The sequence below is a fragment of the Podarcis raffonei genome, chromosome 1 (genome assembly GCF_027172205.1).
Source record: "Podarcis raffonei isolate rPodRaf1 chromosome 1, rPodRaf1.pri, whole genome shotgun sequence".
In the NCBI taxonomy this organism is placed as follows: Eukaryota; Metazoa; Chordata; class Lepidosauria; order Squamata; family Lacertidae; genus Podarcis; species Podarcis raffonei.
The window spans coordinates 23641135-23659005 of record NC_070602.1 but is presented as its reverse complement, the minus strand read 5'-3'; the positions used below and the strand labels follow the sequence as shown (position 1 = coordinate 23659005).

The 17871-nt window shown below is 48.0% G+C and overlaps 1 protein-coding gene across 1 annotated transcript in view; it reads left to right on the top strand.

Moving 5' to 3' along the window:
- Window positions 1–1327: 1327 nt before the first annotated feature.
- Window positions 1328–17871, top strand: part of KCNK13 (potassium two pore domain channel subfamily K member 13) — a 54861-nt gene continuing 38317 nt past the window's right edge. The window contains exon 1 of the mRNA XM_053377125.1: window positions 1328–1753. Coding sequence (XP_053233100.1) covers window positions 1408–1753 — 346 coding nt within the window. The 5' untranslated portion in view covers window positions 1328–1407. The remainder of the gene's footprint in view (window positions 1754–17871) is intronic.

Sequence of the window (17871 nt, the reverse complement as noted above, 5' to 3'; positions counted from 1 at the left end):
ACTCAAAAAAACCCTCTCGGGAGTAACAGAGGCGCCCCGCAGAAATCTCTCTCGGCCGAATCAGGACCGATCCAGAGACAAGTCCCTCGGGGCTCTAGCAGCGCGGAGGCAGGATCCTGCTAAGCTTGTTTTGCCCGCGAGGACCGGCTGCAATAAGGGACGAGATCGCGCCTGGCTGGCAGCGAGTAGCACAGTCCTGCTTGCCTGGGCTTCCCAAGAAGAGCATCTCATCTGGGCATCTCCTTAGGAACATCCCCGACAGGTGTGAAATGGCACAGGCAACCATCTTCTCCATCCATCCGCGCGGGACCACGGTCAGTCCCCGGAGTCTTTCCCTGCCGCCGCCTGAGTCCAAACCGGGCGAGAAAGGGGTCCGCTTCCTTCCCCAGCCCCTCGCCTGCCCCTAGCGTTGCGCGCTCGGAAGAGCAAGGAGCTCGGCGTCCGACTTTTCAAGTGGAAGAGGTGGGAAGGCGCAAGGGGGCGAAGCTCTTCCCAGCCAACGCCCCGCGCCCGGATCAGGTCCTTAGAGGAGTTGGCCGCAAGTTCAAGGTCTTGCGAAGGCTGAGCTCCGAGAGCGGCGTCGGAGGGCGGAGCTGCCCTTGCCTTAAACCTCGGCGCAGGTCGTGGGAGCTGCCTTAGAGGGCTGGAGAGGAACACAGGAGGAGGGGAAGAGGAAAAACCCGTCGTGCATTCAGGGTGAAACCGAATAAAAGATGCCGGGGCTGAAACCGTCCCTGATCTACGCTTGGGACAGGTCAGCGCGTGCTGTGTTGGCTCGCCGGAGAGAGAGAAATGCGCTCCGCACATGATCAGAGAAACATTCCCTTGTTCCTTTTGAATCACGTCGCGTTAGGCGAGGCTCTCTGCAGAAAGCAGGCTCCGGCGCCGCGCGCACGACGACTCACAAGAAAGCTGAACTTCGGGGCGGAGTTCGTGTTTTTTCAATCGCGAGCCGGGCCACGTGCTCCGTAGATCCCGGCGGAAAAAGAAACTGGCGGGCGGACCGCGACGAGAACTACTTCTCCAAGGTCTGAGGAGCGGAGGTTGGGACTGCGAGAGCCCTCGACTGCGAGCGGGCGGTACTACTCGGGAGCAAGCCTCCCACCCACCCACCCGTCTCTGCCTCGGGTGACCATTGAACTCCATCCAAGGCAGGCTCGCCGGCTCCACGGACGGGACCCCTGCGATGCCCTCGTGGCCTTTCGCTTCGGCGCCCTGCTCTGCCACAGTCGCCTCGGGGAGTCCTGGGGCTCCGCTCGCCGTCGAGGATCGCGTGGTTGCCGCCGCCGCCGCCAGGCTCTGGGAACCGGCAGTCAGCCAGCCCGCCCGCCCGACGTGTTGCCCGCGGCGGATCGCGTGAGATGGGCCTCCGGGGGGCGCACCGGTAGGGCGCGCCGTCGGGCGGAGATGGGGTGCCGCGGGGTGTGCTGCTGCCCCGCGCCCGGCCTGTACGCCTTCAACGAGGACAACGCCCGCTTCGCGCTCCTGGCCGTCCTGATCGTCTCGTACCTGCTGTGCGGCGCGGCCGTCTTCTCGGCCCTCGAGCGGCCCACGGAGCTGCGAGCGCAGGAGAAGTGGCTGGAGAGGCTGGAGAACTTCTCGCACAGGTTCAACCTCACGCCGGCCGAGCTGCAGGAGCTCCTGCGCGAGTACGAGGGCGCCTACGTGGCCGGCATCCGCATCAACAACACGCTGCCCCGGTGGGATTTCCCGGGGGCTTTTTATTTCGTGAGCACCGTGGTCTCCACCATAGGTAAGCGGGAGAAAGCCGCGGAGGGGAGCGCACGGTCGCGCCTCTTCTCTGCCCGCCTCTCCCTTTTCTCTTCCTCCATCGCCAAGAAGGGGCATCTCTCTCACGCCTTGGGTTACTTGCGAGCACTTTTCCAAATCGGAAAACACTGTCATGTACGAAGGGTGGGGGTGGGGGGCGAGTAAAAATCACATGGGCGTTTCACTGTTCAGTGTTGGAAGCTGTGATGGACTGGGTATGCTCTGAAGAACATGCCTGTGTTATTGTCATATCTACATGGAGGGTTTTGTTCTTAGAAAAGCATCTCACTTGCATCTCGCTAGGGCAAAGTAAGTCTCACTTTGGGAAGTCCAATGTTAATGCCTCTGCATTGGCAATGCAAGTCAATTTTCCAGTAACTCTTTCTTCCTTCCTTCCTTCCTTCCTTCCTTCCCTCCTTCCTTCTCTCTAGGCTCTGTCCACCTGCTGTATGTTTTGCTTTTTTATAGTATTTCCCTGAAGTACCACCAAGCTCCTTTATTCCTTTATTAACTGTATGTTAGCAATGACTGGTTTGATCTGTTTTCACTGTTGGTTCTGGTTTTGCCTTTGTGCATGAACTTTAGTTCAGCTGCCCAGAGGTGTGAAACCTGTGAAAGAGTCGGGGGGGGGGGTGTTATATGAGAAATGGATTTGTTCAGATGTTTATAAGTACATTTTATTTTTGCATTATTTTATATTATTGAGACTGTATGTGGAGAGGCCCAGGATATAAATCCTCCAAAATATATTTCCCACCCCAAGCATTTGAAAATATTTTTCCTTGACGAGCTGTGTTATGATATAACAAGCTTTGACGTTAACCGAACTGACAAGTCTCTGTAATAATAGCATTTAGCGGATGAGATTGACTTTTAAAGTATCCCAGCTGTGCAGTTTTCTGCTTTTGACAGTGAGCTCCACAGGTTGTTTTATGCACAGCACACCTTTTCTTTCATAAAAAAAGGTAAAGGTACCCCTGCCCGTACGGGCCAGTCTTGACAGACTCTAGGGTTGTGCGCTCATCTCACTCTATAGGCCGGGAGCCAGCGCTGTCTGCAGACACTTCCGGGTCACGTGGCCAGCGTGACGAAGCTACCCTGGCGAGGCAGAGCCGCACACAGAAACGCCGTTTACCTTCCCGCTAGTAAGCGGTCCCTATTTATCTACTTGCACCCGGGGGTGCTTTCGAACTGCTAGGTTGGCAGGCACTGGGACCGAGCAACGGGAGCGCACCCCGCCGCGGGGATTCGAACTGCCGACCATGCGATCGGCAAGTCCTAGGAGCTGAGGTTTTACCCACAGCACCACCCGCGTCTTTCATAGCTTGGGTTATTTACAGTCTGGTGTGCGTAGGTGATGTCTTTGAGACATCCCACTTAGGCTGCTGGTGTATTGGGGCTACTTTTCACTCACGACACCGACAGCGCTGTTGCTTTTCCTGCATTTGAGGGGAGGTGTGAATGTAAAAACCTACTTAATGGCTGGATTCAGTATGGAAAGTGAATTATACAAACTCCTGTGGGAAAGCCCTGTAAATGGCTGTTGGCAATGAAAAGTGGGACCTGCTATCAGGAGAGGTCCTGTTCAGAATTCTAGCCAGCCAGCCTTGCCCTTTTTCAGGATATTCCATTCTCCCCTCTGCAATCTACTAGCATTCAATATCCATTGAGCATGTTCAGCCCTCACTGAAAGATCTCCCCTTTGTTTTCCTTCCTAAAAACGATTTATTTATAGCTTACTTCTGCAAACTTCTGGGTTTCCCTGAGCCAGCTGGTACCTCCCTCTTGTGAATGGATTGTGCCATTTTGGCTGCATAAGGATCTGCACTGGGAGAATGGACTCATGAAATTCATATAGTAGGGATGGGGAATGTGTGGGTGCTCTGGTGTCGCTGAACTACTGCTCCCATCATCCCTGGCCATTGGTCCCATGCTAGCTGCTCTGATGGGAGTCATAAATGACAACATGGGGTGCTGCTGTTGGGTTTCCCTATCCCTGTTTTATATAAGATGGATAAACTGTTTCTGACAGCATGCCACTGAACACCAATTGCTACAACAGGGAGAGGCTGCTTGCCTTCAAGTTCTGCTTGTAAGTTCCTAAGAAGCATCTTAGGTTGGACCTTTGATCCTGCAGGAATCTAAGAAACTGCTTTATACCATGTTAGACCATTGGGCAGAGGTGTACCTAGGGGTTGGCGAAACCAGCCCCCGCTGGGGGTGTAGGCTTGAGGCAGGGTGCAGCAATCACCTATCAGGTGTTGGGAGTCCTCCCAAGACACCTGGAGCTCCTTCGCCCTCAGCTCAGGGAATCTGCCAGGGTCTCCAGCAGGAAAAGCTGCTGCTGCTGGAGGGGACAAAAGGACTCACTGGAATGACTTCTAGGCAGGAAGCATGTTCCTCCTATCCAGGCAACCTTGCCTGCTTCTTTCTTTCAGCGGGTGGGAGGGATGCCAGTACAGCTCTTTGCCAAGGGCACAAGGGACCCTGAGTACGCCTCTGCCATTGGGCCATCTAGCTTATAACTGGGGACACTGACTTGCAGAGGCTCTTCTGGGGATCAGGCAGAGGGCATTTCTAGCTCTTGAGAGCCAGTGTGGTGTAGTGGTTAAGAGCGGTGCACTTGTAATCTGGTGAACCGGGTTCAATTCCCTGCTCCTCCACATGCAGCTGCTGGGTGACCTTGGGCTAGTCACACTTCTTTGAAGTCTCTCAGCCCTACTCACCTCACAGAGTGTTTGTTGTGGGGGAGGAAGGGAAAGGAGAATGTTAGCCGCTTTGAGACTCCTTTGGGTAGTGATAAAGCGGGATATCACATCCAAACTCTTCTTCTCCACCTAGAGATGCTGGGGATTGAACTTTGGAACCTTTTCCATGCAAAGTGTTTGCTCTACCACTGAGCTGCAGCCCTTCTTATGTTCCTAAATGGTGCTGCTATTCAGCTTCACCCATGCAAGAGATGTTGACCAGTGCTTGTAAGGACTCATCAACACTCATATCCCACCATGCTTTTCCGGTTTGTATCAGGGTTCTCTTCACACCCGGCTACTTTCCTCGTGGAAACCAGCTCTTTAACGCTCTTGGCAATCCTCAGAAACCCGAATTATCGTTTGCTCCGATTCAGCATTAGAGAGTGCATTTTCCTGGGGAAAACAGGGGGTGGAGGAGTGCTTACGCTGGGACTAGGAAACACAGGTCTGAGCGTGGAAAGCATGGGCAGAAGCCTAGTGTGGATGAGCCTTTCATGTCATTCATGGAAATGAACATCAAGAGATGATGTGTCAGTGTAGACAGGAGAGTTTCTCGAGAGGTCTGCAGGTGCCACATCTGAGGTTAAAATAAGAAAACCTGAAGCTTTACTGGTTTTCCAGTTGACAACCAACACACATTCCATCACAAACCTTCTGAGTTTTTGCAGTGAAGGCTAAGCCAGCTTCTTACTCTTCACCCCTTCAGCAATGACTTACACCTTCTGCTGCTGCTTGCAGTGGCTGTTGCTCCCAGTTATCTTAGGGTCTGGAATGCTATCACAAGCAACGTACACAGTCAAGTGATGGTCCCCAGGGCTGGTAGCAAAGTCATGAACTGGCCCACTCCACAGTTGTTGTTGTTTAAATAGACTATTTCAGCTCTAGAAGACAATTGCAGAATTTGAATTTGCTGCAAAACGGAGAAGACAGCAAGCACACTTACATAAGGTTTTTGTTTTTTTTAATGCCATGCAGGGACTAATGTATTTGTAATTTGAGACATTTCAATGAAATTGGCCACCAGGCATCTCATTTCCTGTGTAGACTAGTCATCAGTGAATGATGGCATCTCTAGAACACTGCTTTGCAGGGATTCAAACTTAATGCTGAGCCTCTGTGGGTTGTTTTTGATTGTTTGGAATACTTTTTTTGAAGCTGGGTGCTGGGTAGAAATCTCTTTTATGTGGGCTGAGGTCTACATTACATACACATCTGAACCAGGGGACTGGTTTAATCTTTTATTCCACAACGTGAGATGCAGATGAGATTTTATAAAGCATGGCTTACTAAGGGGATGCAAGTGGTGTTGTGGTCTAAACCACTGAGCCTCTTGGGCTTGATGATCGGAAGGTTGGTGGTTTGAATCCCTGCGACAGGGTGAGCTCCCATTACTCTGTCTCAGCTTCTGCCAACCTAGCAGTTCGAAAGCACACCGGTGCAAGTATATAAATAGGTACCGCTGCGGTGTGAAAGTAAATGGTATTTCAGTGTGTTCTGGCATTTGTCACGGTGTCCCGTTGCGCCAGAAATGGTTTAGTCATGTTGGCCCATGATCCAGAAAGCTGTCTGCAGGCAGCCTTTATATTTTGAAAAAAACCTCACACATTTTTACCATTTTGTCACCCCCCTCATTGATGACACCTGGGTCGGCACCCACCTACCACACACCCCTTCCTACGCCACTGCCTGTCACCCCTTGCGATTGGCCATGCTGGTTGGGGGTGATGGAAGTTGGCATCCAAAAGTTCTGGAGGGGACACCAGTTTGGGGAAATCTGCTGTAGTACAACTAAGTATCCCTCATTCCAGTCCTAAATAGGCATAAGTAGGATTTCTTAGGTATGGTTTGCCTTCAGTCTACCACACACTCATGAATATAAAGCTTGCTTGTTTTTTCTGCCTTTGAATTGATCTTTCTTGGGAATGGCTTACTCACTGGCTTATTTGTAGTGATACGCAGCTATGAACTGAAAATCACTAGTGCTGAAGATCTTCAAAAGAGACATGGACTCGATGTTCCCAGTAATAAGTAGTTTTTCAGGAACAGGCTTTCTTAAGACACATTTCTATTAATAATAAAACTCCTTCGTCACTAATACACCTTGATACAGGAGGAGGCCATGGCCTCTGGCTGCTTCACAGTTTGTTTAGTTGATAATAGATGAAACAAAGTCATAGATTTGTCAGAATATCCACCTGAAAACCACTGAGCTGCTACTGCTACATTTCCAATTAGCCAAGCCCCAAACTGGACTCTCATCATCACCTTATTATGGGTAAGAGTAATTAATTATTATGAAACGTAACTCTTTTAAAGACAAATGCAAGAAATTGTGATAATGAAAACTATCCTCTGTAGTTTATCTAAGTTGGTAAGAACATAAGGAGACATCCTGCTCCCCACAGTGACCAACCAGTTGCCCATGGAAACCTCACAAGCAGGGCATGAACACAACAACACACTCCTGCTTGCATTTGCCAGCAACCAGTATTCAGAGACATGCTGCCTCTGACATTTACTTTCCACCTTTCCCAATGAGACAAGAACATAAGAATAGGGTGCTGGTCCCGTGGGTTACCTGAGAGGCGAGGTCCAAGTCCGGTACATGGTCAAAGGTGCAACGTGGAGGCAGTCCATAGTAGCTGAAGCTGGGTGCAGGGCAGGGAGCCAGGGCGGGTCAGGAGCTCTGGCAGAAAAGCAGCCAGGGTTCAGGCAGGAACTAGCAACCAACAATGTTGCTCCCGCAACTTGGGACTGGGGCTGGCTGGCTTTTATCTGCCCCGAGGCATAGGGCGGCCCCGATCCTCTGGTGACTCGCCTCTCCTGGCCTGGAGGCGAGCACTCCTCCTGTGGGAACTTAGTTCCCTCTGCCTCTCTGCCCTGAGCCTCTGTAGCTCAGGAGAGACTGGAGGGTTACCGGACCCAGAGGCAACCTCAGCTTCCTCTGACGGGGCTGAGGGTGGAGCACCTGCAGGCAATGGGTCCTCCATCACCTCAGGAGACAGAGCAGACTCAGCTGGTGCCTGCACCTGAGGATCCAGCACTGGTGAGGACCCTTCAGGCTCAAGCCCCAGCCCTGGCTCAGCTGGTTCTGGAGGGCGGGGGATCCTGTGCAGGCTGGGATCCCTCAGGTTCAGCATCCGAGTCCGAATCACAGGCCATCACAAATAGTAGTGCTGGATCAGATCAAAGGCCCATCTAGTCCAGCATTCTGTTCTCACAGTGGCCAACCAGATGCCCACGGGAAGACCACAAGCAGCACAACACTCACAATTCACAGCCACTGGAGCTCAGAAGCAAATCACCTTTGATACTGAAGACAGCACACAGCCATCATAACAGTTACTGCTGTTACTGTTGTTATTTATTAAATCACCTTCTGCATATGTCCCAAGGTGATGTAGAGAAAACAGTTACGAAACAGCTCAAAAAATAACAGAAGCTGAGGTTAAGAACAATATAAAACAAGACATCTGCGGCAGATTCATCTAGCTATGAAAACCATTGATGGTCACAATCCCCGTGAAATTTTTTTCTGCTATTTTAAGACAAATGTTAAATGAATAGGGCAAAACAGCTACAAAACCAAGCCTATCTTTGTGTGTGTGTGTGTGTGTGTGTGTGTGTGTGTATAGTATTAATTCAGTGGTGCCGAATTGCATCCAACATTGCGTGATGGGGGTCCATTATGCATCATTCTAAATTAAAACACTTTACATTCTATTTATTTTAGCAGCAGAAATTTACACATGTACCTGTTTTGCATGGGTCTTTTGTCTGGATTATGGTCCAACTATGCTCCCTAGAATAAAGTTCTCTTTTCCTGTCAGATGCCCAAACTAACTTTTTGAACCTGTTGCCTCCCACACATCTGCTTCTGTTTCTATTAATTAACTGTGCGCTTCTGATTTGAAAATACTGGAATAAAGGTTTCCGAAAATATATCTGATGGCAAATTTCCACAAGTTTTTCCTCTTGATGTCAAAATGTGTTTCCATGGCTTATCTAACTAGAAGAGGAACAAAGGGGAACCACTTCCATTTGCTTTGCACTGTTTAGAAAGATAACAAATTGTGATGGGGAATATGCAGTTTATGCTGATATTCTCTGCCCCTTCTATTCTCAGTTGGTAAGACCCTGTAGGCAATATAATTCTTAAGTCTTCCTGTCAACTTGCAAAAGTAGTTTAACTCTGTGTAAAGCAGACCGGGGCCAGGGCTTCTGAAAACTATAAATTTGCATCTGAAATAAATTGTGCAGAAGTGTTGTCTTCTTCAAATGGCATTCTTTGCTCATGAAAGCCACACATACGGTATATAGAGGGCTGAAATGGTACCCACCTGGGTTCACAAGCAAAGTTGAATCCTCAACTTGAAAGAGCTGTGTGACACAAAGGCCCAAGGACCTTTTATCAACAGACTAATGGAGTTAGGCATTTGTTCTTTCTGCCATTCCGCATTTCTCTATGTGGGTGAATGGCAAAAAATATTTGGACAAAGCTGCTCTTCTCGAATCCCATCATCTATGAACATTGTGCTAAATCATCCTTCAACAACCTGGTGCCCTCAAATACTGCTTTGGGGGTATTAGCCTGGGCAAATCGGTAGGTGGGTTGTGTTTTATATTTTTCTTCTGAGCCATAAAAACACCCTACAGTCTATTTTTGATGCATTTCCCCCTCAGCCAGGCTCAGAGGGTGTAAATAAATCACATTGGGAAAGGTGGCAGGGTAGTGATATGGGGGCTGTTTGTAGCAGGGATTGAAAGCCTTTTTTTTAAGCTAAGCTTCCAGTGTTGGGTGTGGTCATCCACATTCTACACATGCAGGTTTGCACATACACCACAGACACGGGGTTTATTCTAAGCTCCCCACCGTCCCATGCGCAAGCAGCCAGCACACTCCCCACCCCTCAGTCCTGCTGTATGCTAGAATAAGCCCTGCATACAGGACATAGGTAAAGGTAAAGGGACCCCTGACCGTTAAGTCCAGTCACGGACGACTCTGGGGTTGTGGCGCTCATCTTGCTTTACTGGCCGAGGGAGCCAGTGTTTGTCCGCAGACAAGCATTACTAAGCTGCTTCTGGCGAACCAGAGCAGCTCACGGAAATGCCGTTTACCTTCCCACCGGAGCGGTACCTATTTATCTACTTGCACTTTGACGTGCTTTCGAACTGCTAGGTGGGCAGGAGCAGGGACCGAGCACTGGGAGCTCACCCTGTCATGGGGATTCGAACCGCCAACCTTCTGATCAGCAAGCCCAGAAAAGTTGAAACATGTTGACAGCCACTAGAGAAAGCTTGGCAAGCCAGATCAGGCCTGCAGGCCAGTGTCAGTGGCGTGCGGAGAAATTTTTCATGGGAACAGTTAGGGCCAGAGGTGCTAGCTTGTGAGGGGCATGGGGGGGTCTATGTTATGTGTGTGATGTCCTGACGTCACACACCCGAGCTTCGCGCCTCCCTCCCTAAGCTGGGCAGAAGCTTCCCGGGCTTTGCGAAGGAGGTGCCAGGGCTCTGACGGGATGCTGGAGCCCTCCTGCCCCCTTCCAAAAGCCGGGGGGGGGAGCTTTGGGAAGATGGCAGGATGGATCTTGGACCCATTGGAGCCTCGCACCTCGCTTCCTAAGCTGGGCGGAAGCTTCCCGGGCTGTGTGAAGGAGCGCCAGGGGAACATTTAGAGGTCAAACCTAGTCCCCTTAGTCCAGGGGTCAGCAACCTTTTTCAGCCGTGGGCTGGTCCACCGCCCCTCAGACCTTGGGGGCTGGACTATTTTTTTGGGGGGGGATGAACAAATTCCTATAAATAACCCACAAATAACCCAGAGATACATTTTAAATAAAAGCACACATTCTACTCATGTAAAAACACGCTGATTCCCAGACCATCCGTGGGCTGGATTGAGAAGGCGTTTGGGCCGCATCCAGTCCCTGGGCCTTAGTTTGCCTACCCCTGCCTTAGTCCAATGACCATACACCACTGCTCATTGTGTTACGTTGGGCAAATTCATGTGTTCTCGGGGAGGGGGGATCTAATATGAGTATGAACTGTGTAGACCAGGAGTGGAGGACCTTCAAGCCTCTATAGCTGGCTCTGATAATTCTCCTCAGGCTGCTCACCACCTTCCGACACCACAGACACTGGCTCTGCTTTGCGCCCTGTTTTTGCCTTCCTGGAGTGCATCCTTGAGCTCTGATCATGTCTCTTGTTCTCCTAGGTGGAGCAGAGAGGCGTGTGCGCAGAAACCAGCCTTCTGTAAATTTGTCCATTTTGTTGCTCTGCTTGTGCTTTGCTTTATTAATTCCCAGCTCATCTCAAACAGCGCTCCTCCCCCTCCCCTCCCCCGGGAAAAGTTTTTTTCACAAATAAGTAAGGCATTTAGAATTGTTCCCTTGATTCAGCGCACAGCAATCTTTTGTCTTATGTACCGTATTTTTCGCACGATAGGGCGCACCGGACCATAGGGCGCACCCAGTTTTTAGGGGGGGAAATGAAGAAGAAAAAATTTTCCCCTCCCAGCCCCAAAGAGCAGCGTACAGGCTGCGCACAACCTCTCCCTGCCGGAGGGGTTGCGCGCGGCTATGGCACAAGCCAAGGCAGCGGACAGGATGGATCCCGCTCGCTGTTTTGGCTTCCCCTTTAGCCCCGTGCAGCCTCTCCTTGCCAGGAGACGCTGCGCAGGGCTAAAGAATCCATAGCCCCGTGCAGCCTCTCCTTGCCGGAGGGGTTGCGCGCAGCTATGGAGCAAGCCAAGGCAGCAAGCGGGATGGATCCCACTCGCTGTTTTGGCTTCCCCTTTAGCCCCGTGCAGCCTCTCCTTGCCGGAGGGGTTGCACGCAGCTATGGAGCAAGCCAAAGCAGCAAGCGGGATGGATCCCACTCGCTGTTTTGGCTTCCCCTTTAGCCCCGTGCAGCCTCTCCTTGCCAGGAGACGCTGCGCAGGGCCTTCCTGGCTTTACTGGGAGGTGGGGGGATTCCCTCACCTCTCCCAAAAGCCCGCAGAACTGCGCAACTCCTTTAAAGACATCGCGGCTTCTCCTGGCTTTTCTGGGAGGTGGGAGAAGGGACTTATGCGGCTAGTCAGTCCCTTCTCCCTCCTGTGGAAAAGCCCGCAAGAGCGCACGGAGCTTGTTTGCAGCTCTTGGGGGCTTTTCCCGCCTGCCTCCCCCCTGCATTCGCTCCATAGGATGCACACACATTTCCCCTTGCTTTTTAGGAGGGGAAAAGTGTGTCCTATGGTGCGAAAAATACGATATCTTTCTCAGGCTCTTCTTACCAAGTTACGTTTCCCAGGCTTGGACTGTGAAATTTGCAACATTGCAGAACATGTGAAGGCCGCTTGCTTGATTAATAATAAAATTAAAATGGTGCTTATTTTAAAGAAAAGAAACAAAAATGTTTCTCTGTCCCACTAGTGGGCCTCCTCTCCCTCCCACACCCAGTTATGCTGGCATCTTGTTAGTTAATGGCCAACAGGGGAACCAAAAAAGCTAAAGAGATATTCAAGATGGCTCCTTGATGAAGCGTGACTCTGGTTGGAAAGACTTATTTAAAAATAAAGTTTTGATGAACTTGTTTAAGCTTAAAGATAAGACAGTGTATTTTATTCTTGTATATGCGCATGGTTGCTTTTTAATTCATTATTTATCCTCTGAGCTTTTAGGGTTGGACAGGCTCTGTATTAAAGAACACAATAAAAGTTAGCTATTTCCTAGTCATTGCTATTTGCATTTTCATGCTGCTGTTGCTTTTTATCTATCTAGATCCATCCTAATCACAATGGTTCCTAGTCCATTGCCAAAATGTGACATGTTCTGGTAACAGATCTGGCACCCTAGGACTGAACAATACACTGCATAGATGACTCTTTCCAAATAGTTTGCTCGGTGCCTGTTGACCTGGAAAACTAAGCACTGTGACTTCCATTATTTTGTCTAAACCTACAACAACCATCATATTCTGAGCTGAATGCATGCTGAGTAGCATTCTGCAATCTACATTGGAGGCTAATATCACATAATGGAATATATACTAATAAGACAACAGTGTTTTGTTTGGACATACATGGTGCCAAGTACCCCCAATTTAATGTTGAGAAAATTGCTTTTGTAATTGAAGGTAATAGCCAAATTTGCTGAGAACATTAGACATGCTGAGTGATTTGGGACACACGTGCACACACAAAGGTACAAGGAGAGGGGGAAATGGCAAGTTGATTATAGTACTGTTGTGTTGCAGTATATATTTTAACTTGGAAACTGTCACCGTCTAATTGTACAGGATTTTGGAAGCGGAGGACTTTAGGGGAGTGATACAGGAAACTTGAGATATGAAACATGGGAAAAGCTTTGGTGGTGTTGCAACACCTAGAACAGTGTTTCACAAATTTGGGTCTCCAGCTGTTTTTGGACTACAACTCCCATCATCCTTAGCTAGCAAGACCAGTGGTCAAGGATGATGGGAATTGTGGTCTGAAAACAGCTGGAGACCGAAGCTTGGGAAACAATGATCTAGATAGAGCCTCCTTGTGTCACCAGGATCCTGACAAAGTCTGTGGATGCAGCAGAAATACACTGTGGCAATTTTCGCAGGGCAGGCAAACATGACCTTTGCTCCCACATCACAACAATAATATCTGAAGCTTCACATTATGATTTGATTTTGTGCTGGCCATTCATTCTGCATCTTGTAATTTTACAATGTTTCCCCACCCCCACCCCCGATTTTTTTTATTGATTTTCCACATTTTTCACGCGCACAAAAAAGAAAAAACAGAACAGAACATGCAACAAAGACAATAAACTAAACACAAAAGAAAATTATTACTTCAAATACCTAAATCTCTTAACATTGATAACTGACTTCCTCAAATCCCCTCTATCTGAATTTCTTTATATCACCTGTATAACAGTTCTCCAACTTCATATTACTAAAAATATTAACTCCTTTCATTAACTAACCTCTTCTCCTTTATTATTATTCTAATCCTTAATATTTACTACCACATAATCTTATTCTACCCCTTAGCCTATTTGTTACTTCCAAGAGTTTTCTATTTATCTGTAATTTTATGATGTTTTAATGTTTTTATCGCACAGTGGTACCTCGGTTCTCAGACGTAATCTGTTCTGGAAGACCATTTGAGTTCTGAAACGTTCAAAAATCAAGGCGCAAAGGGTTGTCTGCAAATTTGATTGAGAAAATTGAAAAACACACAGCGGAATTCGTTTTACTTCCGAGGCACGTTCAGAAACAGAAGCATTTACTTCTGGGTTTTTGGTGTTCAGGTTCCGAAACGTTTGTCAGCGGAGACATTTGAGAACTGAAGTACCACTGTATAGCATCATTGTATGATTTTTATGCGTTGACAGTTTGTAAACACTCTTGAAAAATACATAAATGGTAGTGTTCCCACACCTGCAGTCTTCCTGTATCATGACATCTGTGGGTCACCAGATGCTGGATAGCTTCCAGCAGCATGGCCAGTAGTAGAGGTTGTTGGGAGTTGTGGACCAGCAACAGCTGGAGGCACACAGGCTCCCCCACCCTCTTCCATGTTAATGCTGCTGCTGTCATGGGGATTACTGGGAAATACTGGGTTTCCCCAGCCACTCTGGGTAGCTTCCAACAGAATATTAAAATACAATAGTCTATTAAACATTAAAAGCTTCCCTAAACAGGGCTGCCTTCAGATGTCTTCTAATAGTCTGGCAGTTGTTTTTCTCTATGACATCTGGTGGGAGGATATTCCACAGGGCAGGTGCCACTACTGAGAAGGCCCTCTCCCTGGTTCCCTGTAACTTGGCATCTAACAGTGAGGGAATCGCCAGAAGGCCCTTGGCACTGGACCTCCATGTCCAGGCAGAATGATGGGGGTGGAGATGCTCCTTCAGGTATACTGGATCGAGGCCATTTAGGGCTTTAAAGGTCAGCACCAACACTTTGAATTGTGCTTGGAAACGTACTGGGAGCCAGTGTAGGTCTTTCAAGACCAGTGTTATGTGGTCTCGGCAACCACTCCCAGTCACCAGTCTAGCTGCCGCATTCTGGATTAGTTGTAGTTTCCGGATCACCTTCAAAGGTAGCCCCACATAGAGCGCATGGCAGTAGTCCAAGTGAGAGATAACCAGAGCATGTACCACTCTGGCGAGACAGTCCACGGGCAGGAAGGGTCTCAGCCTGCGTACCAGATGGAGCTGGTAAAGAGCTGCCCTGGACACAGAATTGACCTGCGCCTCCATGGACAGCTGTGAGTCCAAAATGACTCCCAGGCTGCGCACCTGGTCCTTCAGGGGCACAGTTGCCCCATTCAGGACAGGGAGTCCTCCAAACCTGCCCGCCTCCTGTCTCCCCAAAACAGTACTTCTGTCTTGTCAGGATTCAACCTCAATGGGCAAGATGCTGGACTTCTGGCACAACTGATAGTGTAGGAACCAAGGGCAAGTGGCAGCGGCAGCACCGCAGAGGTATCATGCACAGGTCTTTAGCTAGCAGCATGCTGTGCAGAAGAGGGACTTTTGGTGACCCTAAAGTTTAAAAAAAACCTATGCCATCTACAGAATAGAGACTGCTGTGGGTTAGTTGAACTAGCAGTCTATCTTGGAAGCTCCTCTGAAAATGAATGACAACTAGTCTCTGTTGAAGGCTTTAAGCTGTAAACCAGGACACTTGAACTATCCAGTATAATTACTGATAGACACCATGTTCCAATAAGAAATTTACTTGGAATCAGCAAAATGGAAAGATTTTCTAAGGAGTGCTTGCACTCTTCATTCCTCCCTCCCCCCCCTAGAGCTGTATTTCTGATAAAATTATGTTATTTTAGAACTCTTCTTCTTTTTGTAGTCTTCTGTTCTTGGAACGAAGAGTGCCATTGTTACGTTCTTCACACCTTCTATGGTGGTACTATCTTATATAAGGACTCTCTGATCTTGTAACAGTCTATAACCTCTCCTTTTTTTCTTTTTCTTTTTTAGAATGTGCTAACGTAACATTGCCAGTATGCTTTATTTTATTAGTAAAGAGAAGTCTTGTTACCTAGGGTTGGTGCATGTGTTTTATTTTGTTCTGTCTTTATCCCTTTTCCAGAATAACTCTTCAAATGAGATTGGGTTTTTTCCCTCCCAAGAGCTGAAGAGCATCACAGTAGCTACAGCTGTAATCTTCCTGATTTCCTAAACACATTCATTAGAAAATATGCAGGTATTAATCCTATAGCAAATAATGACTTTAATTAAACCCCCATGAATTCTTCAAGGGGAACACTCTTAATCTGTCATTTGGACCAGCGTAATCATGGGATTATGTGGAATATTAAAAATGATTGGGATGGAATTTTATGAGGATTAAAGTTTTCATGAAACACTGACAGTGGTTTGAATTATTCCTTGACAATGTGCTTCTTATGCCGATTTTATTGGCATGTTTTGGGTATAAGGTGGCCAGGAGCAAAAGAGAGCAGGGCTCCTGCATGTTTAATAGTTGTGTAGAAGAAGGGATTTCAACCGTTGTAGTGTGGGAATGTTCAGGGTGGCAGGAGAGGATATATTGTTTATTAATATCCTTCCTAACGTGCGCTAGCAAGTTCCTTCATGTAGCAGAGTTACATTCCCCTTTCTTACATGCACAGCAGATAGCTTGTTGCAGGCTCGTGTAAGCCTTCTCACTATTATACAATTCAGTCTGTTTCAAATCAAATTGTACTTTCCTGGTAAATTCCCTTTAATCCCTCTTAAAAGAATAAAGACATGACAATCTTATTTAAAGTCAAGAAAAGAAGTTTACTCACATCAGTTCACAGTTGGATTCCTGAAGGCAGACTTCCTTACAGATATGTACATGTGGATCTACCCCATATGGGGAAATAATCCCAGTGCTTCTGCTAGCTGAGACCTAGCAGAGCATTCCTAGCTAGAAAGCTGGTCCAACGAAGAAGGAAGTGAAAGAGAGAGCGCTGCATGACTCCTCCTTTTGTTACCTGGACAGGTAAGGTCACACCCACCTCTAGTCACATGCAAGGGAAGGATGCTCCAGCCCAGTTTCAACTGGCTGGACCAACTTCCCCTGGCATGTCCATTCTAGGAAAACAAGGAATGTTGTATTTGACTGCTCCCAGTGGATTACATCCCACATGTAGTTTGCTCCCTCTTCTACACAACTATTAAAAGTGCAGGAGCACAGTCCTCTGGCTACCCTATTTGCCAATAATGCCTTAGCAGGGAGCCAAACTAAACAAATAACGTGGTGTCAGAAGTGCATTCACTACTCTATCAAATGGATATATGAAATCGCCTTCTCTTGTGTCCAGTCGTCTGTCCGTCCAAGTATTATTCTGCTCTGACCACCACCAGCTTTCTGGGGTCTCTGGGAAAGGTCTTTCTCATCACCTTACTACCAGAGATCATTTTTGCTAGAGATGCAGATTTTGTATGCAAAATATGTATTCTATGAGCCTGCTACTATCCTCTCCTCATGTTAATTTCACATGAAGCTGCCTTACACTGAGTCAGATCATAGGTCAATGATATTAGCTCTGTGCTAGCTCTTAACCTGTGGTAGCTCTCCAGATCTTCATTCAGAAGCCTTCTTCCCAAGGATCTAGACATGCCAGGGACCTTCTGCATCAGTGGTGCCATTGGGGCAGAGGTCCAGGGCCCCACTCAGAAGAATGTGCAGGAGACCCCTCAAACCCAGGAAGACTGGCTTTCCACATTACCACCTAAAGAGCTCCTACCCTGTAGGACCAGAGTCAAAAATTACCTAACTGCACCGCTGTTCTGCATATAAACTGTGTGTGTTACTGGTGTGTTACATTGAGATATGTCCCCTGCCCAGCCATATATCATATTAGTGCAAAGATTTCTGTTAGCAGAATGGAACTTCTGCCCTCACCCCCCAGGGACCCCCTAAATCAGTTCCAGAGGTTCCGCCAACCTTCCAGTATGGATTTTGGGAGTGTGCTTGGTGCTCATGGGGGGGGGAAGAGGATGGGGCGGGGAGTTCCGTTGCACAATAATAAAACCTTCCACTAATGGAACACAGGCCTTGGATACCACCTGTTCTGCTGTCCTTTAGCCTATTGCCAGAGTGTGATCTTGTACACTTAAATACTGAGCTTCAAAATCCTTCAAGGAGCATGACTAGTATCCATGCTAAGTGCTTCCATAATAGAGTGGCTTTTGGGTAAGGGGGTATATTTTGAGTTATCATTTGTTCTTGGGAAGGATGAAGAAGGGATGTCATCAGACCTGTCCCTTTAAATGACTCTGGTTTGGATTTTACCCATCCATAAAGAATTTTTACTCAGCTTTTACAAAATGGATTTTTTAAAAAAACAAATCTAATTATTGTTGTGAAA